At 44.7% G+C, this 23403-nt stretch overlaps 2 protein-coding genes across 2 annotated transcripts in view; both read right to left on the bottom strand.

Moving 5' to 3' along the window:
• The window catches only part of HMGB3 (high mobility group box 3), a 41668-nt gene that overhangs the window by 18099 nt on the left and 166 nt on the right, over nt 1–23403 (bottom strand). The gene's annotated exons all lie outside the window — the stretch shown is intronic.
• LOC147650540 (uncharacterized) lies at nt 1872–23384 on the bottom strand. The gene is given in 6 exon segments (XM_086851015.1): nt 1872–2051; nt 3237–3323; nt 3664–3709; nt 3711–3868; nt 14216–14273; nt 23154–23384. Coding segments are annotated over 6 exon segments (684 nt in total). The 3' UTR covers nt 1872–1947.

The raw sequence follows: 23403 nt of genomic DNA, 5'->3' as shown, positions 1-23403 counted from the left end.
ATACTGTCTGCCTCTAATTTGCTGGGATTTCACACCAAGAAATGAATGCAAATGTTCCTATGAAGGGGGGAATTCACCAGTTGTACAACTTCCATTGTCAGATTGCAGCTCCTGGCCTAGCTGGTTGTGACTGGCATCTACCTTGCAATCCCTTCCTCTCTTAAGGAAATTCTCCGCTCCTTACAAGAGAGCACAAAGCAGAACAGACTAGTTTGCGTTTCTCAGGGCACACTGGGAAGTCAGTGGTGAGCCCACTGTTGTGGGTTGCACAAGGTTGTATAAATCTGCCTTTGTAAATCCCTCAGGAAGAGAAGTTACTGTGCCCCTTCCCCCAGCTCTGAGTCTTCACTCTCCAGCAGCATGTTCTCTGTCTGCCTTGAACAACAGCTGAATGAGGGTAAAACCAGACACTGCAGGACTGTGATTGATGTCACTAGGGTAAGGCAATGCTGGAGAGGTCCCTCCCTGCTGCAGGAGAAATACACACTTTTCTCTCTGCTCACGCATCCTACAGCACAAAGCAAAGAGGCAAAGCCTGTTACGGGATTGTCACTTCTCCTCCTCCTCTTGCAGTGTCCAGAAGTCCCAAGGCTTGTGTGCCACCCTATAAAGGCAGAGGAAGGGTTTGGGCATCCCTGATAGGGTACCTTCATACAGTACCCCTCAATCACAGTGCTTTGGAGCAGCACAGGCAGCGTTACCTTTCATGAGCACTAACTGAAGAGCTCCAGCAGAGCTGGCAACCAGCTTGGCTGCAAGAAGAGTTAACTCAGTGGAAGGAGGCAGAATAATAAAAGGCCTTCCTTTCTCTGTTTGTCAGGCAACAGGTCACACATGCTTGCAGACAGATCCCAAAGCCTGTCTCTACTCTCACATTTCCTCTCTTCCTTTCTCTGACACTTTCCTGACATATCTTCTTGTGCACTTTGCTCAGCTTTTGAAGTAACACTCTTCCCTGCTTGTTCTCCTTCCCACTCCTTGTCACTGAAGTCCTGCTGCTGTCATCACACTCCCATCAGACTTCTCCTTTCAACTGTGCGTTTCCACGCTGTCTCTCCCAACTGTCACATATGCTTCTGGTTCAAACATCTGTTCCTCCCCCTCCCAGGGAAGCTGCTCCAAAACAAGCTGCTTTCTGTCTGAATGGCAGGGAGTATAGATTTGGCTATACATGCGGTACTACATGACCATCATGTTGCCAAGTGAAAGGCTCCTCTTCTGTAATTTGGTCACATCAATTCCCAGGGCTACAGGCTTAAGACCTCCTTATTCTGCCAGGAAGAAGAGTGAGAAGCCTGTTTCTTGCACCTAACATCTTGGTTACTCAGAGCTAAGCCTCTGCTCAGCAGGAAAGCAAAGGAAGGGAAAACTTGTTGCCCTGCACAGAGGGAAGGTCTGCATGATCATTCTCTGTTGCAGGTAAAGAGACGCCCATGCAAGAAGGGTTCAACCCAGTGGAATACCAAGAGGCCAGCAAGGAACCGACAAAGGACAAGAGCATTGTGGCTATCCAGTGCCCAATAGCTGGTGTTGCCTGGTGACCTCAAAGGTCTTGTGTCATTGCAGGTGAGCCTCAGGCCAGTTCCAAACTCAAAGTGGGGTTAACCCAGGCAGCATGGCCAGCAAGGTTCCTGCACAGCCTCCCAGTACCATGGGGCTCAGAGGCAGAGCACATCTCCAGGTCTGTGCAGAGGCCACAGCAGCCCCACTGTCTGCATACCCAACTCTGCTGGCAGCCTTGGACTGCCCAGCCTCACTGACACCATCAGGAAAGAGAACAAGTGGTCTCTGGCCTGCTACTTGCTCTGTCCCCATGTGCTAGCTGGAGGCAAGTCCCCAAAACAGGTGTCAGAATTTAGAGAAGAAGGTTCAGAGAGGTTTTATCAGCATTGCTAAGTTCTGTTCATTGTGAAGAAACAGAAATGTAGTTTCTTTTATATTCCCTTTTCATCTGCTTAGAAGATTTCCAAACAGGTTCCTATCCAGGGTGAAATATTTAGTGCTTGGTCTCAGATCAGAGATGATTTCTTTTATTTTCCCCTGCAGGAACTCTGAGCAAAATACTAAATGGAGTAGATTTGGGGTTTGGGGAGCATGGGCAGCCAGATATTTCCCCCTTGTTCCCTCTGATACCATATGTTCCAGTTGGAAATTTTACACTTGCAGACTGGTAACTTGTAAATGGTGGAGATGATAGACATCAGATGTTCTTACTGAGAGGAAGAAAACAAATATAGATTTAACAGAATAATTGGTTCAATACTGTTAAGATGAGTTTAAAGAATTCTGATAGTGCTTTCCCCTTCCATTGTGTCCCAGGAGCGACAAGTACACACATTTTATTTCAATCTCTGTGCTATTATTTTAAGGATAGCTGACATGAGGTGATTTTTGTTAAGATGTATCTATTTGCTTTGAAATCCAAAGAAGTTCAGAACTTTCAGGCATCCAGAAATCACAGACTTATTCAAGGAACTTTCGAGCTGTGCTGTCAAACTCATCAGAAGTCTGTACACTGAACAGCTCCCATTCAATGAATTTTTGTGTTCATTTACAAACTCTGCAGAGGAACTGCTTGAAGCTTTATTCCTCTCAGCTCAAAACTCACTTAAGACTAAAGCAAGAGAGCCCCAGTGTTATTGTAAAGGCATGTTTGGAAACCTAGCCTTACAGAAACAATGGCAGCCTGATCATTGTCACCAATAGTGTCAGCTAGATCACTTGAAATGTCACAGTCTAGCTAATTTTTTACTTCTGTCCTGAAAATCCCAGGAAAGCTTCAGATAACCTATTAGCACCCTGCATGTTGGTATAAATGCAGAAGTTATAAGATGCAGATAACGAGCTTTAAGCACTGATAGCTCACAAGCGCTCTATCATGATCAGATTCATGTATGCACCATAACCATAGACAGTTATATACATTATCTTTTCTAGGGGCCAGGTTTACTAAGGGAGACAATATCCCTATTTCCTTCTCCCATTCCCACTGCACACCACAGATGTCCTTTTGTGCTGACTAGGGAGACACTGAACAGCTGCCCAGCCCATGATAGCTCACATGTATTTAACAACACACATGATAGCTCACATGTATTTAACAACACACGATAGCTCACATGTATTTAACAACTTGGGCAGCAGGTGACTACCAAAACAGCCCAGATAATTGTGGCATAATAAAACAGTGTGCAAAAATCATTCTGTTTGGGCAAAGAAGTCTCCTGATCTGGAACTCATCACACACCAGGGCTGGCAGAACATCCAGGAGGCGTATGACGGCTCTCTTCCAATCCCACTAACCAAAATGACCCAGAAGCCACCTGGAACACAGCAAGAGATGAAATCTCTAGCAAGCAGCTCCCAGCCTGTTCTTTGCCTCCATAGCATCTGGCATGAGCTGCTTTCACCTCTTTTTGATCTCCCAGATAGTTATGTACTTTAATGATTCATGATTGTTACTTGAGTCCCACCTGCAAGCAGGGAAGCCTCCACACTGGCCTACAAAGGTTATGGGATAGCTTTGGGCTCACTTCCCCAACCTCCCTTGGGAGCTACTTCCTTACACCAGTCTCACAGCATGGTAATTCTATTAAGTGCTATGGAATTAATAATGATTTATGCCAGTTCAAAGGAGAGAATAACCAAGTCCTGTATCCTCACCTCCTGAACTACTGCTACTGCTCTAATCTTGTTCATACTTCAAAGTGCTTTATTCCAGCCAGGTTGTTAGAATTACTTTGTGCCTGTATTCTTAAGTTCTGGTCATTCTTTGCTCTGATTTCTTGCTCTGGCTTCTGGAAAGGTGTTTTCCTCCCTTCACTCCCCACAATAAATGCATTTGTCACTTGAAATATACTGCCAATGTGTTACGTGTCCCAGAGTGTTTGTGGTTATATCAGAAGTGTTTGTTTATAGCACCATAATTCAGCAATATCTTGATTACAGGAGAGATGGTGTTGTAACTCACTGTGGCTTGAGAGAATTTTTTTTTTCCTTTAATATAAAATTTTGATTTTCAGTCAATACATTGAAAGAAAAAGTTAAAGTTTTTGCCTTGTAAACCATAAGATGGTAGGACCACAAGGTGTTAATTGTTCCAAGTTCTGCTTGTGGTCAGGGGTAAAAGCTAGAATGGGATAGATCATAAAAACATCTGGGAAGATGAAATCAGCTGGTGTCTGTTTGGAGAAAGTCTGGCAGGTACAGCTAAAGTGAGAAGTACCACTGCCACCAGAGGTGCAGGATGAATGGAATTGTGGCCACATGTGAAAGAGTCCCTGAGTGAAGGCTGCAAGAGCACAGCACACCCTGGGAGCTTGATGGGTTTTTACCAGACCCACTGGGGGTTCAGCACTCCATCACCAAAGGTAGTAGCTCTTTCTGACAATGCTCATTCCCTTCTCCTGACCAAACCCATCTCCATTTATCCTTCTGCTCTGTGTCCTGGTGTATTGGTATGCTCTGCTCCAGAAGATTCATTCCTTCCTTCAGCATGAATTTAGGCTTTCTCTTCACATCACACACCTACTTGAGTTGCAACACACCTTCATTACCCTGCTGAGCAGGTCCTACTCTCAGGCTCTTTGCATTACACAGCTTGGCACAGCACAGTACCAACATCTTCCTGGATGATCCTGCTGTGATATTCTGGCTCTGCTGTCTGGGAGCAGTTGATGGCCAGGAGGGCAGACTGAACACAAAGCATCTGTGCCTCTGCCCCAGCCTTCTATAAGGCACTTCCCCCCAAATCCATGGGTTTCATGCTGGGGCTGGGAGGCAGCACCAGGAAGACTCTGTCTGCAAGAGGCCTCAGAGGGAGAAAGGCTACACGAGGGCTTCCCTCCCACCTCTCCTCCCTTAAACGAAAGCAAGCTGGCAAGACAGCAGTCTCATGGCTCCACAGCATCTGCCACCTCTTCCCTCACTTCCCCTTCCCAGACCTTGCTGCCTGGAGAGCAAACAGGAATACTCTTAAGTCTGGGGGAAGGTTTTCTGCTTTGTAGCAGTTTACCATATCTGAATACCCACTGAACCTGCCAGTATGTGCATTCCCTGAGGAAATAAAGGCAAGGAGCACAGCAAAGACAACATATTTGCAAGATAAGCCACTCCCAGGGGCAGGGTTACGCTAATCAGGAGCCTCTGCTTAGCATGATGGGCATGGATTACATCTACATGACAGTAACATATGGAGAGGAGGGCTCATGTCCTGCAGAGAAAAAGGATGGGACACCAGTATTTTTTCCCCTTTGGACTCCATTGTTTAGGGATGTATTCCTGATGTCTCATTAATTTCTGGGGGGCAGTTTTTCCCCGTTTTGTTTTTATTTACTAACTCTTGGTGTTTATACCTTGCAATAAAGACATTGCAGTGAGCCATGCCACAAAGCCCTGAGTGCAATCTAATGACATGTCATACTGGGGATGAAGTCTACATTTAAGTGGAGGCTTATTTTTTCTCTTACTTCCCCTGCTACAGTTGCCCATGATAATGCAGCCACCTTCATCTCAGCACAGCCTGATGTAGACCTCTGCTGCTGATCACGGCTGGGATTTCTGCCATTCTTCCTTTACACTAAGAGAACATCAGTAAGTAAAGCTGAGAAACCATGATTTTTTCCAAGCAGAGAGTGCTTGGGCAGCACTTCAGATAGCAAAGCTGCATTTTAACTGAGATGTGTAGGAAAGACTGAAAAATAAAGATGAATGAGTTTGGTTGGGCAATTAGATAATAAAACTGAAAGATCTGGAGTTTAGCCCAGAAATATAACCCAGTATATGTGGCTGGCTAGCCTGCTCACTCTCCTACTGCAGGCAGCACTGTCTTAACTAAGCAAAGAGATCTGTCCTTCAGAGTCCACAGAAATGCATTTGTGTAGCACAGGATCAATCCTGCCCTCTGCCAGGCTCCCAGCAGCTGGATTTACTCCCCACAGGTAAGGCAGGGCTGCAGAGAGGGGCTGCAGAATTCGAAATGGACTTCCCCAACCCAGAGGGAGGTTGGGCACTTGAACAGACTCCCCAGGGAAATGATCACTGCACCAAACCTCATAGAGTTCAAGAAGCATTTGAATAGTGCTTTAAGGAACATGCTGTGATTCTGGGGCTGTCCTGTGCAGGGTCAGGAGTTGGACTTGATCCTTGTGGGTCCCTATCAGCTCAGGAGATTCTATGATTCTATGAACTCTCATGCATATGTCATGTCAGTAAGTACTACTGTTGCTCTGTAGAGGGTGGAGTTTCAGGGTAAAAAAGGCAGCAGAGCCAGTCTGAAAGGAAAACTGGGGGTGGTTTTGCTTTCTGGAGTGACTGTTTTCCTAAACCCCTTTTCCAAATTGCTGCAGAGCTGAAAAGCAAAGCAAAGGCAAGTTCTCTTTGACTTGGGGAATCCTTCAAAAATAAAGCAAGCTCATTTTGAAAGGTACTTTGTCAGCTGGCCTATTTTTAGGATTGACTCCTACAGGTCCTTCCTTCAATGATAACAGTTTTGCCTGAGCAATGACTAGGGACTGTAGGATTTAGGCTTTTAATAAAGCAATTGTGCAATTAAAAATAAATGGGTCTCTAGTGTCACTATTTAAAAGAAAAGAAAACTTAGATCAAATAAGGCATTTCTTTCTTTTTTGGTTTAGTCTGCTTGGATCATGCAGAGCTTTAATGATGCAGTCACAAATGTTGTATTTAAAAGGCCTCTTAGTTCCTGAGAGGAGCCCCAGGAGAGGGCTATTAACTGGCCAAATTGGGCTATTTATTTTTGTGAGTTTTGCAAGTTTGAAAAAGAGAGACACATTTTCACTTAGGAGAGTGATATTTCAAATAGGTCAGAAGAAACTCTGGCAGGCAGGGAGCAAAAGAGAGCGTCAGTAGAAAAATATTAACCAGAGACATTTTGTAAGTGCAAGTCAACATTTGGGCTCCTAATAGCTTCTGAAATCCATTCAAAAATCTTTCATTGAACATAAAATAGGGGCAAGGCACCGCAACTGTGCAGGAGCCCCAGCCTGATCCTGAATCCTTTAAAAATGGTGGAGCCATGCCCAGGGTGGTGTTAGAGAGAGCCCAGGGCTGCCAGCACTGTCAGTGGGACATGTCTGGGGGAGATGGACTCTGCCTTTGGTCAGGATAGACCTAGGGCTTGTACAGACAGTCACTCCCAAAACCTCACTGCACCTTTCCCGCCTTTCATTTTAATTTTGATTCTTAGGACAAACCATGAACTTCATTTTCCTCTCACATAATCACAGCCTGGAGCAAATCAGGAGTAACTTCAGTAAATCCTATAAAGCAAGCTGCATGTATACCTTCAGCATCAGGCACAATATAGTTTAAATACAGGTTGGAAAAGGTGCCTCCATACCACCTGTGCAGGCACAGCACATGCTCACCAATAGTACACCTTTTCTTCCTTTTCACCTTTGCAAAGGGAATCAACTACCTTAAAGACCACTCAGGAATTATTCAGGTGAAATTACTTTGAAGGACTGGTCCACCTCCCATTACCTTCAGCAGCTGAGGATGAAGTTACTCAGGAGTTAAGAAGCCTCTGGAACAATGTCAGGCTGTCACTGGGTCCTGTCCTGCTCCAGCAGGGCTGGGGTCCCTTAAGCTGCTGCCACACAAGCAACAAGAGCACCACAACATCCAAATGTAAAAGTTTTGCAGGATCAGGGTGAGAAAATAAATTATACAGTAAGATAATAAAAAGCAGTGTTCCTAGAAAGTGAGGTCTAATGGGTTCCTCTTGGTGGATTATAAATCCAGCAGCCATAAATGTCATAGAACAAAACCAAAGTTAAAGAAAAAGTAACCGCATGCCTGTTAGAGCAATCTTCCTCAAGTTCTTTTCCTACATAAACTGGGTAACTGAGGACTCAAAGTACTTGCATCTCTGAGGCTGTGACTGTTCCATGAGTGAATAACAAATCTCTATAAGAACACCTTTCAGTGAATGTGGAAGGACAGGCTCTCAGTAGCACATTCTTCTCTGTTTCAGTGACCAAGAAGAGCTGCAGGTGCTTTGTGCCTGGCGTTTTTACAGGACTTTAGGTTTTTTATGACACAGACAAACCAGTGGTTCATTGGATCAGAATGAGGGAGCTAGCACTCCTGTAAAGGGAGATGAAAGGAAAATTTGGAGCACACAGCTTCACCACAAACCTTGTCAGTCAATACACAGAATATCAGACAGACCTGACCCACAGCTTTATTCTTCTCATAGCCATTGTATTCTGTCATACTAACATAAAACAGCCCATCCCACCCTGAACCAACCCAAACAAAACCAGGAGGCACTTCTGGCATGGTGAGGCCTTGTCCTGCACTGTGAACAACACATTACACCCAGCAAGAGGAAACCAGAGGTAGAGTCCCCCCAGCTGTGTCACAGAAGAACCCCATGCTCAGATCCATGTGTCATGTGACAGGGTGGGCATATTTTTCAGAGGTACGGAGGGAATTTATAGGTACAGGGAAAGTCCAAACATACTGCTTGTCTGTTTAGCATGAAAGAAGCTACAAATAATGTGACAATTGTCTCCAGAAACCCAGGACAACCTCTGCCCTGATTAGCAACCACACACTGTCCCTTTGGACTTTACTGATGCCATGCAGGTTGCAGTCACCAGCTCAGCTGGCTCAGTTGTCTGTTACTGCCTTTAAACCTGTATTAGCAAAAGCTGCCTTTTGCAAGGAGAGACAGAGGCTGGTTCTTTGCCTCACACAAACCTGCTGTAGCTTCAGTATTGATCATCATCTAGTTGAACAGTAGAGTTCTTCAGCTGTACCCTGTGCCTGCTTCATGGTAGTAATTTTTCCAGACCTACTCTGTGTATTAGCTTAGCCCGGCAATATTTATTTAGCAGATAAAACTTTGATGCTGCTCCTGTAGAAATAGTTTGCAATATATTAACAAGGCCATAATATTAGTCAAAAGCACTTTTCATGTGCCCTAAAATGTTTGGCGTAAAAGAATCAGCAGATGCCAAAGGTCACAAGGCCAATTCAGCCCTTGTGGCAAGTTAACCAGTTAACCAGTAGGTAAAACAAAAGGATGAGGGCGACTGGGGATGCCAAAAACCATTCTCTCCTCCAAGACCTTGCAGCTCACAGCATGCTGTATATAATGCATGCAAGGTTTTTTCTTAAAACAATTGATGTTTTAAGATGTTTTAACAAATGATCCAAGTCCATCCAGACACAAAGAAATCATTCATTCTTTTCCCATGGTTGGGTACAAAAAAACCCCCATGCCGTAGTGCTATCCAGGGAAAAATAGGTGTTTCTTATTTAATGCATCTGTATGAACTCAAACTGCCTGCCTGGCTGAAGTGGGGCTTTCAGGAAGGCCTGCAAAGATTTGGGTCACTCTTGCTTTCCCTAAACCACCCCATCCCATTTCTCCCCTCCCAGAAACAGCCACAGGCATCAGAGCCCATCCAGCACCAGTCACAAAACAGCTCCTCCTGGCCCAATGCCAGGGGCAAGGGCAGGAACCTCTCCAGCAGCAGGGTCACCTTCCCCAATGAAGGGCAACAGCATTCCTCATGGGGATGGGGGTCTGGCAGTGCCCACTGCAGAAACCTCCCCCTGGCCTCTTTTCTTTTTTTTTCCCTCCCCTCCCCTCCCCTCCCCTCCCCTCCCCTCCCCTCCCCTCCCCTCCCCTCCCCTCCCCTCCCCTCCCCTCCCCTCCCCTCCCCTCCCCTCCCCTCCCCTCCCCTCCCCTCCCCTCCCCTCCCCTCCCCTCCCCTCCCCTCCCCTCCTTCCCTTCCTTCTTTCTTTCTCTGTTTCCCCACTCAGGAAAAAGCTTCTGTCACAACAGCTGCTGATTCATTTTCTGACTTGGTGCCGAGCATGCCAGACATAACATTTGTTTGCTGCCAAAGTGGTAAAAACAATGACTTACCAGCTCATTTCTCTACGGTTGATTATGGGGTGGGGGGAGATAGGAGCTTTAATTAAAATTAGGTAAGGAGGAGAATAAATCCACTGAGATGCAAAGAGCAATGCTCTGGAAAGCAGGAAAGGGGAGAGCATCTGAAGAGGTGCAGGAATAACCATCACTAAACAAAGGAAAACAAGGGAGTCCATGGTCAGTGGTGAGGAACACTGTGGTCCCTTATTGCCCTTCACCAACTTCTCATCTCTACACTTTCCACCATCTAGATGCCAACAGATTCCCAGACCAGTAACTTTCAGACCCAGTACTTTGCCTTTCAGTCTGAGAGGAGAGAAGCCACCTAAAGATGGCTCCAATGAGGGCAGACAGGTATACTGGTCTTTGATCCTTCCCATCTTTCTTCCCTGATTTGTCTTCTGTGATAGAGGAGTCCAACCATCAACATTTATTTGCTTCTTAAAATAGTGACTAATGATTTGCTCAGTAGAGAGAATCTACATCCAACCCACATTTTGGAAGTGTTCAGAGTAGAGTGACTGGACTGAGATTTTGGCTTGCCTTTTATACACTAGAGCAAATTCTGGCTCCAATGAGTGAAAAGTCATGATAACCAGTGTAAGGGTGAGGACCTGCTGTGGAAGAATCATCCAAAGCCATTAACCCAACATCACCATTTTCATTTCATCTGATGATAAAGAAAAGGCTAAATCATTCAGAGGCTACAAGAGAGATTTTTAAGGCAGATGTGGGACAATCGTTCCACAGGTAGAATGTGGCTGTGTGGTCAGATGCTACAATTCAAACCAAGAACTTATCAAGGACTACCTATCTAATGCCTGGTAACCTCTCCAAATATATGAGGAGGTAAAACTTGCTTTTATACTTTGCAAGCTCTTGCATCCTTTGCTTTAAATAGTTGTTTGCTCTCTTCATCTGAGTTGGAATACAAAGAATGGCTATTTGCAAATGCAGAACCCAAGATCAAGGAGTCATTCTTGTTCACCAGAGAAAATAAAATAGACACTAGAGAAGCTCTTTAGAAGCAAGGAATGATTTTCCAGAATACCAAATGAGGCACCTAGATACCACCAACAAGCCACTGAAGAAAAGCACTGAAAAAGCTATCCACCTTCTTGGAATATTTTTGGAAATTTGCCTCATTATGTCAGCTTGTATTCAGAACCTGAAAGGAGTATTTTCACTACCATACTCTCACAGAATGGAGAAGAAGGGATTTAAGAGGTATCTTATGTTCTCTGCTCTTATCTTGACTACATAACTAAACTATTCTTTCTTTGACTTGATCTACCTGCATCACTTCAGAGGTCTTGTACACACTGTCTCCTTGGATGACATTGCTAAATTACTTCACTATAGCAAAGCATAAGTGTTTAAGAAAATCTCAAGTTGCTCTCTCAACCACCCATGTTATGAGAATACCACCAAGAAAGGTTTCTCCCTCCCATGACCTTTTGCTGATTCAGATCCCACAGAAAGCAATGCTACATTGCAGAGCAATGCTCAAGCTGTGGATTGACATACCTAAACCATGCAGAGACACTCTGCCCTTCTTGACTTCTGTTAGACCTGTAGTTTCTCAGCACCTTTGCAAATTAAATCTAGAAACCAACACATTAAACTGTATTGTTGCATAAGGACCTTCATTTCCAGTCTTTTATCAGCAAGAATGATATTGCCATTCTATACACTAGACCTGTTTTTGTAATACTATGGTTCATCAGAAGTTTTTATGTTAATACCAAATCAGAAATAATACACATGTGATTCATAATAATCTAACTGAATGGCTGCACTGAATGTATTGTAAGAAATTCTGGTTGGGCAAGAAACTCATTAAAGAAATAGTGACTACTATTATCCCACAGCATATATTGTTCTACTGGAATGTTTCCTTGAGTAGTTTCTTTAATTAGCAATTTGATATTTTGAATAGTGTGATCTCCACAACACACAATTTGTAACACAGACTTGGCTGGCAAAACAAAGGAAAACAAGCAATCTTTTCCAGAGTTTGCATCTCTAGGGTATATCTTGTCATTGGCTGCTGCATATATGTGTATAACATGGTGGCACTGTTCTTGTGGGATTTTGATTCTTAAAAGTTACTTAGATAAAGAGATTTTTTATTGGAACATTGTATATTATTTTTTTTCCTTTTTTAGAAAATCCACATAGAATATTTGCATAACTTTATGCTATTCAGATAGAAGACATTGACCCCAGCTGTGTTCTAGTGAATGAAGCATTTATATAGGAGCTCATTACACAGAACGTATGGTATTTTATCTTTGCTGGGTTTCTGCCAAATACAGTCTGTAACAATTCTTCCCCCTTGCTGCATTTACTCTTGATATCCTTTGAAATATATTAGCTCCAAGTGTGAAAAAGCAAAACAGATTCTGGCCAGCTCTGGCTGAGGGATGTTTGCATGGATGTCCCTGTGCTAGCACCGAGGTGCCCTTGTTTTTGGAGAACATCTATTCCAGATCTGAGACTCTCCTTGCATTGACTGCTTTTAATAAACATTGAATCAAAGTTAATTTAAACCTGCACAGAACTGCAGAAGTCCAGGAGCAAGGGAAAACAGGAATCCTCTTCATAAACAACACAGGAACTGCCCCAGTGAGAGAGACAAACTTCCACTGCCTTGAACATCCCAAGCTCTGCACATGCAGAGAAAGCCTGCAGGGAGTAAGGGAGGATGTTTCTGCCAGAGCTCTTCTCAGCTATCTTCCAGGTATCACTTAAGTGGTATTTGAGCAAGACATATTTCTGCCCAGAAGGGCAGGGAGAAGGATTACTTCATTAAGTGACTGAGGAACTGCATGGCCAAAGCCACTTAGACCAGGTTTGATTTGAAACTGTAAGTGAGAGGTCAGACTCTCTGAACACTGATCTCCCGGGGGAGAGGAGATAAGGCAGAGTGCTAAGATTTCCACACTCCCACATGAATAGATAAGGTCTGAATGAGCAGCCTCATCTGTAGGCTGCTTCCCTAAGTGTTTTTCATAGCTTTCACTGGAAACTCTCATACCTTTCTACACTGAATCACATAATTATGGTTTCCACAAGAAATTCAGATCAGGATCTCCTCCCACAAAATTTCCTCTCACCTGCCCTCCTTTCATCACCAAAGATGACTGTTTGTCAGCACTACCTCTACTGCTGAAAGGGTTCACAAGCAGCTCAATTTAGCAGCCCGTGTAAAGAATATTTCCCCAAGCACAAGCTTCTAAAACATGTTTGTGTGTGGCATGAGCATCTCCATAAAGAATCATTCATTCAGGACAGACTTACAGTCTTGATGTGTTCTTCCTGCTAAGCAAGGGGCTTCTTTTACAACAGACAACCTCCATTGTCAGGTTACCTTCCAGTTTCCCAGAAAAGCCTTGCTCAGATGGAGATACTGCTAGCAGGATGCTGCCCCATTAATCTCTGCCATCCCAGTTCCTCATGCCTGAGCTGTTCCCTGTCATAGAAGGCTCCCCCTTCATTACACCCTCCCACATGCAATAGGAACATAATAGCCTGGTTAAATCTGACCCTGGGTAAACTCCAAATACAGACAAGACACTGCTCTGAAAGTCACCAGTTAATTCGTCTTTCAGCAGCAGATTATTTCTGATGTGAAATGTTTGCTCCCATTCCCTCAAAAAAGCATGCCAGAGTTTATCACAGCTCTGGAAGTCCTTCCTGGAGAGTCCTGCACTGACACTGGTGCCAGTGTTCCAGAGAGCTGAAAGTGCTGCTGTAATTACACGACTGTTGTATAAACCCCAGTTTTGGTTGCTCATAACTTCATCTATAATTAATTGTTTAGGCTGAAAATTTCTCCAGCTGGATTCAGCCTCAGGCTAAAGTCTTTCATTTTGGCTGAAATGGCTTATGTCTCTCCCAAGAATATATTTAAGGAAAAAGACTCTCTTCTGCCCCTGTTAAAAGGGTCTTTTTGTAATTTACTGAAACATTCTCACAACTCCATGCTTCTAAAGGCAGCACCTTGAAATATTGGCAGACCTGACTGTTGTGAAACACATATCTTCATATTGTCAGGTGGAGAGAAGGATCACAATTTGGCTGTTTTCAGTCTCAGTTAAATATATATAAACATATATAGGTATGTATACACATGCACAATCACACACATATATTTAACTCTGACTACCCTGAATGCTGAGCAAGCTTGGTGCCCCACTGTGCCAGACACACCAGTGAGGGGACACACACAGAATCCAGCAGAGACCAAGGACACTTCTGCAGCTACAGGGCATGGTAGAGCTTTCACTGTAAACATACCCTTTGGTTGCCGGTTCTCTGAGGTACCAGGCAAGAAGAGAGCTGGAGGCTGGTCAAGCTGAACAGGACACAGACACTACATCTCAATGAACACAGGAGAAGCAGCTGCTGAGAGAGTTTGTGATGAGCCTGGCCACAGAGCAAGGTAGGCAGTGAAGATAACCCTGGGTGCACATGGAGCAGCGATAACAAGTCAAAATGTTCAAAAGCAGTTCAGTAAGTAGCTTCTGTCTACTCTGAATACAGCCAGAGGTGTCTCTACAGAGGCCTGTTCTACAATGAGACAGAAGTGGAGAAAATGAGTACATGATCACCCATGCTAAAGAGCACAGCACAATGCACAGGGGCTGAATGCAACCTGCATGAGCAACTTAAAGTTTCCTTCTTTCTGAATATCTGAAGTTGAAACCTTATGACAGGCTAAAGATGTACCCACTTTCAGAGAGGGTGCACACCCAGTGATTTTTTGCCATGCAGAAAATAGGCAGAAAGCACATCTGGCTGCAGAAAACAAACCACAGAAACACAGGAAGTCTTGAAAAATCTGAATGGAAAAGTGAAAATTACTTCATTAAAATTTTTTCCAATGCAATAGAGTCCAGAGATGTAATTAAGAAAAAGAAACTGCAGCACGCATCTGCCTCTGAGCTAACCAGGAAAGCAAAATGGGCCCACTCTAACTAAGAAATTAAAACACTTATAGACAGTTCTTACTACTCTGTGAACATGAGTCAGTGTAAGTGAAAATGGTGCACAGATGGGCCAGCACAGAAGCAACAGAAGTGCTGTGATATTTACAAGGGGGGGGAAAAAAAAAAATCTTCCTTTACAAGTGTAAATATACCAGAGAAATCATCCACTCGCAGCACAAACTGGGCTTTGATGTAGCAAACACTCCCACCAAAGACAGCACAGGCTCTGCTGGGAGGAGTAGGCATGGTAGACGTTGCATCTGGAAAACAGTAGGCTCAAAGCACTGAGCTTTTTCAAGAAGTCACAACAAACACAAACATGCCAGACACACAGACCATTTTATAGTCTTCATGCAACCAGCATCAAGGGGCCAAGCATTGTCCCAGGCCATACAGAGATGCTGAGAAGGAAAGAACTGTTTGAGTGTTGCATCTAACAGCTGGAAAGATCATCATGACAACCCCCCCAGCCTGGGCTCTGGTGCCCATGACACTGGACATGCAACGACTTCAAGACACACGAATCAAAGCTGGTGGTGTTCTGCATGGCTGGGGTCCTCAGCACAGGAAGGACATGGACCTGCTAGAACAGGACCAGAGGAGGGCCATGAAGCTACCAGAGGGAAAAGGATCCAGGGAGACCTTAAAACACTTTTCAGTACTTAAAGGGGATTCAAGAAAGACGGAGACAAAAATTTTACCAGGGGTTGTTTTGATAGGATAAGGGGTAATGGTTTTAACTAAAAAAGTTGACTTTAGCTAGACACAAGGAAAAGTATTTTTACAGTGGGGGTTGTGAAACACTGGCACAGATCGCCCAGAGAGGTGGTAAATGCCCCATCCCTGTAAACATGCAAGGTCAGGTCAGACGGGGCTCTGAATAACCTCATGTTTGGACTGAACTAGATGACCTTCAAAAGGTGCCTTCCAACCCAAATAATTCTATGACTTTTGGGGCCCTCAGCCTCTCACACAGCATCAGTAATACAGGGGTTCTTTCTCCAGTGTCTCTCAGGTGTCCCCGTCAGTGCAAGCTGCTCAGTTCACATCAAGAGCATGGGGCTGAGGTCTCCAGACTAATCACATTCCACCCCCCACATCTTCCCCTCACCTGTAAAACAATAGTAACAATATCTACACTTCTTTAGTTGGCTCAAGATGTGGGAATGAAAACTTAATTATCATCATTACTATTCACCTGTGAGGAACAGCTCACAGCCTGACCACAGCAGCAATGAATGAAGTCCAAGAAGCCCTGAGTGGAGCTGTAGGAGAGAAAACAAATCTCATCCCAGTGGTAAAAAGGTGTGGCAGCTTTGAATGGAAGAGAAACAGCTTCCCCATCACTTATGAATTTGTTTCTAGTGAATTATCACAGAATTTCATAATGGTTTCCAGTTTGCAGGTCAGGCAAACTCCTGCCATTCAGCTGCTCCACCTGCTGACTCTGCAGTGACACGCATACTCGTGTTCTACTGGAAAACCATTGTTAAACAATAAATCTGGCTTTCCAAACCTCTCGCCTCCCCCGGGTCATTCTAACAACTTTTGTGGGTTTGGGCTACATTGTCTCACTCTTGAAGACCTTTTTTCCCCCAGTGTTGTGTGAAAGACCAAGCACAGCAGGAGAAATTAATTAACGGCAGACAGCTATTCTGCCATCAAATGAACAAAATTAAATAGTACCAGAGACTTACACTTCTAGTCTAACCTAAGTGTTTCACATGACAACAGCAGGGAAAACACAGTCCAGACTGTTGTTTTAATGTTGATAGTATTCCAAAATCCATAGTGCTTACCAATTTCTCAGTGGAAATAAAACCTTTGACATCAGTGGGAATTCTGCCTGGGCATGAAAGCTGGTTGCTTATGATCCAGCAATAAGAGTCTGTTTTGATTGTCAGATGTTTAGCACTGTCCCCTTCTAATGTCTGCCCAGAGCACCTGGACTGACATGCAGAGGACAAAACTTCAGTGGAATTGTGTTAGCCATGAATACATCTATGCATCCATGTGCTTTCTGCCAAGGCTTGTGCTGATGAGGAGCTGATTCTGTTCTCCACTATGGGCAGGGTTTATTTATACTTTGCAATCACCTCCCAGCAGCTGGGGGCTGCCTGATGTGACAGCCTGCTCTGCTGCGGAGCATTGGCTTTTTGCATCTCAGCTGGTTTGTTATTGCTGCACACATCCTGCTTGGATGCAGACCAGGACTGAGCACAACAAGGCTGCTAATTTCCCCCAAAATCATGAAGATGTTAAGGGATACAGGAGGAGGGAAGGGGAGAAGAAAAGTGTTATGATACAGCAACAGTGAGAAGGAAAAGAATTAAAACAAAGACAGGAACAAAATTCAAAGGCGCACAAGACAGCATCACTTCAGGCATATGTCAAAATAGTGTCAGATTTTTCTCTGTTCATTAGGTCAACAGTTAAACACCTACCAGCTCTGCTTTTTGCTAGCCCTGGAGTTTTGCTGCACCTGGAGAACCTCTCTATGACATCAGCAGTAGAAACAACTGGGTTTGTCAGCAGATAACCTCATTCAAGAGTAGGTTGAGTAACCCCTTTCACTTGTGTTACCATGAGGGCCACAAGCAGGGGACAGGTCACAGACTCCATATGGCAGGGACCAGCCTAAGCACAGCAGAAATTGTGGGAAAATGGCCTGAATTTTATCAATTTTTCTTTTTTAAGTCACACATTTAATATTTAACAGCATTTAATATTTGTCCCCAGAGTGTGATAAAAATAAAATTATCTCCATAATACTAAATTAAAAGCATCAAATTCATATCTATCCAGGTAACATGATAAAGATTACCAGCTGTGCTGAGGAATGGTCCCAGCAAGGGAACATCTGTGCATTCTGGGAAGAATTTCCCCGCTCCAGCACTTGGGGTTCTTAACTCCATCTCATTTATAGAAGATTCACAGATAAAGAACCTGACACATGAGTGCTTTTCAATAGGACTTTGAACCTGTAACAATATTTGATATAAAATTACTGCCCAATTACAAAATTTTGTCATGCAGTTAAAGAAAACCCAAACAAACAACCCACTTAATATAACAATAACTTAAGAATGTTTCCTTTTTTGTACATAACTTATATTGTACTCAATGGAACTTTTCTATTACAGGTAGAAGGATGAGTAAACAAGCAAACCCTTTTTAGAAAAGAGGAATAACATTATCCAAGGGAGAGTGCATATCAGATTGAGACTATGGTAATTTCCTAGAACTGTATTTAGATGAAAGAGTCTGGGGTTTTTAGTGGATTTGGCCTTTGCAAGGGACATTTATAATTTAGCTGTGATAGGTTTAGGAGCCAAGAAGACAGACTCATCTCTCTTCTGCAAGAGCCAGCATCCAGAATCTGGCAATAAACACACTTTCCTTCCAAGCAATGTCAGCCCTGAGCTGTACCTGCTCTTTGCCATTATACCAACCCAGGCACATAAATCACCCCTATCCAGTCTGAGGGAAAAATCCCACACAGACACCTCGACTGCCCTGACACTACCTGACACTCCAATTTCCACACTTCTCCGTCCAAATAAGGCTGCTTTATGCACTTGCACACTTTCAGCAACAGGAGCAAAGACTTTGGTGAAAGCAAGCTTGTTTGTCTGAAGGTTTTGGGGTTTTTCTTGTAAAAAAAAAATTCTCCCCATTTGTAACTGAACATTCCTCACCAGTCCTCACAGTCAGCCAAAAAATACATGAGGTCTTTCTGAAAAACTAAGTTCTGTGCAATGAAGTTATTAACTGCTGGGAAAGGCAGAAAAGCTTTTTTACAGCTGTTCATTGATGCACTGAATGTCACTTTACACTCTGTAGCCCCTTTTGAATTCTGCACACTTTTGGAGTCGGCTAAGAATAAACAAAAACCTTGGCCAGAGCAGTTACACTACTTCCTGAGACATATTTTGTTTTGTTTTGTTTTGGTTTTTTTGGGGTTCAGGCCTCCTATTCTCAGCCAGAAATTTCTATCCCTGGTGGAGATTAAAAAACAAACAAACAAACCAAACCAAATAAAAAACCCCAAAAACAACCCACAGAAATTACCAGGTTTGTTGGTTTGTTGGCTTTTCAGGAATCCAGAGAACAAACATGAGATCCTAAGGCATTTGCAAGAGATGTGAATTGACCCCAAAGCCCCAGCATCCTTCCATTGAAGATCACAGTTATTTCTGAAAAAAAGTCTGGGTCCCTACCAGAGTGCTCCCAGACACAGTGCTGGGAAGTGGGAAAGGAACAGCCTGGCCATGCCAACTCCCGTTTGGCACCCTGTGAGCCACATCCCTGTGTACACTCCAGTCGTGCTTCCACACAAGGGGAGAGCCTGGTCAACAGCTTTAATGACTTTCAGAAACCTTTCACACTGATTGCTGCTCACTCCAGTTTCAGACAGGCACACAAACCCTTTGGTTTAACCAATTGGCTGTAATCCTGCAGTGAATGAGGCCAGAATTAATTTTCCCTGTTCAATTCACATTTCAACATTTTTATTCTAAAACTGTACAGAGATGCTTGGGCATCAGCAGGTGCATTTCATCTGTACATAAACCATACCCAAGCAATCCTGTTCTCATTTCTTGTGTGCTCCTGCAGGAAGGAGCACACCACTGCTCACACCCAGTCTGCAGCTTGGCTTCCTTTCCTTTTTCCCTTTTAAATGGCACAGACAGCCAATGAAGAGTCAGGTACTCACCTTGACCCAGACTTGAATCTCCACCAGACTTTCTCAGCATGAACAACCAGGTTTGAAATGAGAGCAAATGCTTGGCAGGTGCTCCCAGGGGACTGGCCAAAAATAAATGCACTCTCTAGTTAATTTCCATCTGAGTACTACTAACATTTCTCCTTTAAGAGGGCAGCTGAAGCATTTGACTTACCCGAGGTGAGGCATTCATTTGCAGTTGCCTGGCAGACGCAGTACACAACTGGGAACAGTCAAACCCATTTTAATCACCTATGTAAGGTGCCTGCACTCTCCATACGGACAAAGGATCTTTTGGGGTGGGTGTGATTAACTGTAATTAGGAACCTACCTCTCACCTTTGATTATAGCAGTAGTCTAGACAGCTAGTGTTGGCAGAGAACTGACAGACTTAAAATTACCTTGTATAAATATTCCCCAATGCATTGGTTCTGCAAGGAAACAGACCAGAGGCTCTCTGGGAAGAGGGCTATACCAAGTAGTACTCGACACTTGGCAGGCAGTGAGGAGCAGGTAAGGCTGTTTACAGGGAGCTCTACTCAGCTGTGACTTCCACCAGGCCACTCCCTGCATCCAGCACAGAACGCCGCAAGCTGGGCGAACCGTGTCCTGGAGCCACTTCCTTCTGCTCAGCTGCTGGCACTGGAGGAGAAAAGTCTGCGGGATGTCAGCTCTGGCACAGGACCAGAGCTGGCAGCATGGCGACCCGCCAGCCCATTGCTCAGGAAAACCTACTCCTTCCTTCTGCATGGTGATGCAGCTGTGACTGAAGAGGTCGGGAATACCCTCAAGTCCTCTAGCCGCGGGCTACTACTACTGCTTGCCCCTTTTTTTTTTCCCTCTCTCTTTTTTCTTTCTTTCTTTTTTTTTTTTAAGGAACCACTTGGATCATAACTTTAATTAAGACTTTAGAAAACAAGACACTTACAAAATCTGGCCAAATATATTCTAGCTTCATTAATGAATTTAAAAGTTCCCCCAAATTAGCAAATTATTTACTTAAAAGTTGTTGTATTTGAAAATAGTGCCATAAAACAATACCTTAGGCAGGAGATAGACTAAGGTTGAAACATAGTTCAGCCCCTGAAATTACACGCTTTAAATTGTGTATTTTAATTTTCCATCCCAGATAACTGTGTGGCAAGGTTGTTCATTGCTACAACAGCTCGTTCTGCTTTTAAAAAAGCAGCACTTCGGTAGTAGCTAAATTGATGCTTTTTATGGGTCCATCACTTACTGAGGGCAATTGATTAGTGCCTGTGAGAGGCTCTGAGATCCAACGGATTACATGTTCTGAGCCCGCTAAATTATTTTGATAGTTTTAGGAAGAAAAAGATTCCGAATTTTGTGTGATCCAGTATTACCTTTCCCAATCATCATTTCCCCTTCACATATTTTTGCTCAGTTAGAAAAAAGTGTGCTAAGCCCAGGGAGCAGATTTTCAATGGCAGCAAGAAGAGCTGAACATGACACCTGTTAAAATATAATGGAAAGCGAGTATATTTTTCTACTGAGAGTTTCTCTGCTGACTCTTTATTTCACTCTTTAAAGATTACTGCTTTAATCTAGCTCAGGAGAAGAAAATGGAAAGGTCACAGCTCCATTGAGCTTGGACTGATTCAACGGGCACACGGCACTGCAGCCCCAAACAACCTGCTATGTTCGAGGCTCCTGCCTCACAGCACATCCTCTATGGTGCAATTTGGAAGCATTTAAGCTCAGCTGCCTTAAACACGGCCCGAACCAAGAATAGCCTTGGCTCCCGGGCACAGGTCAGGCGATGCTGAGTCACTTGCTGGCCTGGGCCCAGACTTTCCAGCTGCCTTGGGCTCAGCCTCCTTAAAGACACAACTTGTGCCTGCCGCACACAGCCCCAGCTCCAGCTGGGCATGACCAGACAGGGATGGCACCCTTGGACGCCAGGGGGTTTAGCCAGATGCATGATTCCAATATGCATTCCTGGTTCATACTGCCCTGTTTCTCTCCAGCTTCAGAGTGCGGCACTGCTGCTGCCTTCCTGCCCATTCAAAGCTGCATTCATTCATCTCTTTGTAATTATGAATCAACTCCCAGGCATCGGCGCACACCCCAGGTTCACACAGAATGGCAAACAATACACTGTCACGGGTTGCATCAGCTGCACGATACTCTCTCATGCCTTCAGGCTTGCTAAAGCTGATCCAACACTAATATAATAATAGCCATTTTACCCGCCTCCTCCACCAACAATTACCAGAGGCTTGGAAAGCTATTGAAATGCAAATAGCACATGGAGAGGTTATTTGGAACCAGACTGGGAAGATACAAATGCTGTCCTGCTTGTTTCCTGTAGTTTGACAGGAATGGGACTGTTATCCTGAATTTCTCTTTGTATAAACAGGGAGAGAAGCAATATTGTGGATGTACAGACACCCAAGTGTAGAAGTGCATCTTCTCCAGCATCTCTTCTCTGTATCTGGGACCCCTGTTACTCCCCTTAGTTGCTGCAGTAGCAGAGAATTGCGCAGCGCATAAGTGTCTGTAGCTCCGATAATACAAGCGTACCCAGCTACACTAAATCACAGAAATGCGCTCAGCGTGAGTTTGAAAGATCTTGCCCCCACAAGGCACTGTGGAGCCTGCAGTTTGCTCTGTGGCCACAGATGAAAGTCAGAAATAGAGCATCCCTCTCCCTGTTATCCCATTGCATACTTCAACCCAGGCGCTTCTACAGAGGGCAGGACCCCCTTCCCCCTGCTCTCTTCCCCGCACCCCCTCCCCTTCCATCACGGTCTGTTTGCCTACTATCTTTTCAGGTGGTGTTTCCACCAAGGACAAAAAAGGGCTTTCTGGACCCAAGGCAGTCCTGACACTCGGCTGGAGCAGCCGTGAAACAGCAGTGTGTACCAGCTGTCGTGAGGTGACACCGGACTGTGGTGACCCAGACATTTCTTCAGGCTCTCAGTCCTCAGTAAAGCTTCAGGAATACCTCCTAAAAATAGGCTGCATCCTCATCCCTTTTTTTGTAGCACAACAATCTATAAATATCACAAAGAAGATGCTTAACCTGTTATTAACAATTCCCTGCCCTCATTCAGAAGAGCCATCGAGAAGAAGAGGGTCCAGCACCCTGTGCACAAGGGGTACCTTGTTTGATTTGGTGAGGCACGGGCTGAGGGCAAATATAACAGCAGTTTACAACTGCTCAAGGGCAGTTATTAACACAAAAGAGACAACACAGCTGGGAGTGATGGCCAAAGGGTCAGTGGGAGGGGCAGACTGAACCCAGGAGAATATTCTTGTCAAGGTAGGGAGACAGCACGGCCATTGGTCATCCCTAGGGAGGCAGAGGAGTTTTCAGCCCTGGAGGTTTTCAGAAGCGGCTGTATGTAACCTGGTGTCCATGGGTCCCGCTCCGGTGGGGCCTTTGGGTTGGAGACCTCCAGAGGTCGCTTCCAGCCAACAATTCCATAGCTCCGTAACCTCCACGTTAAATACTTGGCATTAAAGGGTGAAACTGCAGCAGCTCCTTCTCCTGTACTTCTGTACTTTCCCTGGTCCAGGGCAGAGCACCCAGGCCCTCGCCACCGCCCCATCCCAGCACCTCTGCGGCCTCCCGGCTGGAAGGCGCGGCCGGCCCTGCCGCGGAGGTGCTATCCACGGGTCCACGGGGCTCCTCCAGCGCCGGGGTGCTGCTGCCGGGGGCGAAGGACGGCGGAGGCCCGGCAGCAGAAGTCCCAACCTCTCCTTCGTTTCCTGCGCGTCCCCCCATCGCTATTTGCCACCCGGAT

The sequence above is a fragment of the Cyanistes caeruleus genome, chromosome 14 (assembly GCF_971803275.1).
Source record: "Cyanistes caeruleus chromosome 14, bCyaCae1.hap1.1, whole genome shotgun sequence".
Classification (NCBI taxonomy): Eukaryota; Metazoa; Chordata; class Aves; order Passeriformes; family Paridae; genus Cyanistes; species Cyanistes caeruleus.
Note: the sequence above shows the minus strand (reverse complement) of the source record. Positions and strands in the feature narration are given on the sequence as shown.